Consider the following 911-nt stretch of genomic DNA (forward strand, 5'->3'; position numbering starts at 1 on the left):
GGGGGGGGCTCCACGGGCGGGGGCCAAGACAGGCCCAGCCAGAAGCCTGGCAGCAGGTCCCTCCCTACCTGGTCCTCCTCCGAGAGAGAGGCAGGGGAGCTGGTCAAATCCCGCAGGGCCCGGCTTGCCCTCTCCACCGCCAGAGAGTGGCCCAGGGCTGGCACCGTCTGGTTGAACTGGCGCAGCAGCTGCTCCAGGGCCTGTCAGAGTCCAGAGTCAGGGGCTGGGGAGGGAGGCCTGGCCACTGGGAAGCCACGCTGGATCGGGCCAGTGGCCCAGCCAGCCCAGCGGCCTTCTGTGTCCCTCGGGGGCCACAACCCAGGGGCCCTCAGGAGGGCCAGCAGCAGGGCCAGAACTCCGGAAGCCCTCCCACTGCTGCCCCCCCGGGCTCAGACCCACTCAGGGGCCGCTGCTCCTCCACACGGACGGGCCGCCTGGCTGCAAAGGCAGCTCTTCCCTAGCCTGGGCAGGGTGGGGCCTGGTGCTGAGAAGGCAGCCGGGGACCCCTCCTTCCTGCTCAGGCAAAGGGCTGGAAGTCCTCCTGAGGAAGAGACTTCCGCTCTCTGGGCAAGCTGCACTTCCTCCCCAACAGGCCCGTCAATACCCACTGGCGGGGCGACCGGTCGCACCCATGCCCTGCTGGCACTGCCAGGGACAGGGAGCAGAGTGGGCAGGGGGCAGATCCCAGGAGAGGGAAACTGGCGAGGGCACCGCGGGACTGGTGCCTGCCGGCATGGACGCCGCCCTACCTCTCCCTTGTCCTCAGGTGGGACGTCCCGGGGGCTGAGCGTGACGGGTCCCACGGTCGAGTGTGGCGGGGGACTTCCTGGCCCCTTGGCCGTGGTCGGGCGGGTGGGCTGTGGCCGGGGGCCAGGGCTAACGGCAGCTTCTGGAGGGGAGGGTCCGTCGTC

General features: G+C 70.6%; 1 protein-coding gene across 1 annotated transcript in view; it reads right to left on the bottom strand.

Annotated features, from left to right (window-relative positions):
• PKD1L3 (polycystic kidney disease 1-like 3) overlaps positions 1–911 on the bottom strand; it is a 17,355-nt gene that overhangs the window by 15,176 nt on the left and 1,268 nt on the right. Inside the window, exons 4-5 of the mRNA XM_015428208.1 lie at positions 750–889; positions 69–200 (exon numbers count right to left, since the gene is read on the bottom strand). Of these exons, the coding sequence (XP_015283694.1) occupies positions 69–200; positions 750–889 (272 nt within the window). The remainder of the gene's footprint in view (positions 1–68; positions 201–749; positions 890–911) is intronic.

Source organism: Gekko japonicus, unplaced genomic scaffold (assembly GCF_001447785.1).
Source record: "Gekko japonicus isolate JY-2015 unplaced genomic scaffold, Gekko_japonicus_V1.1 scaffold1901, whole genome shotgun sequence".
Lineage (NCBI taxonomy): Eukaryota > Metazoa > Chordata > Lepidosauria > Squamata > Gekkonidae > Gekko > Gekko japonicus.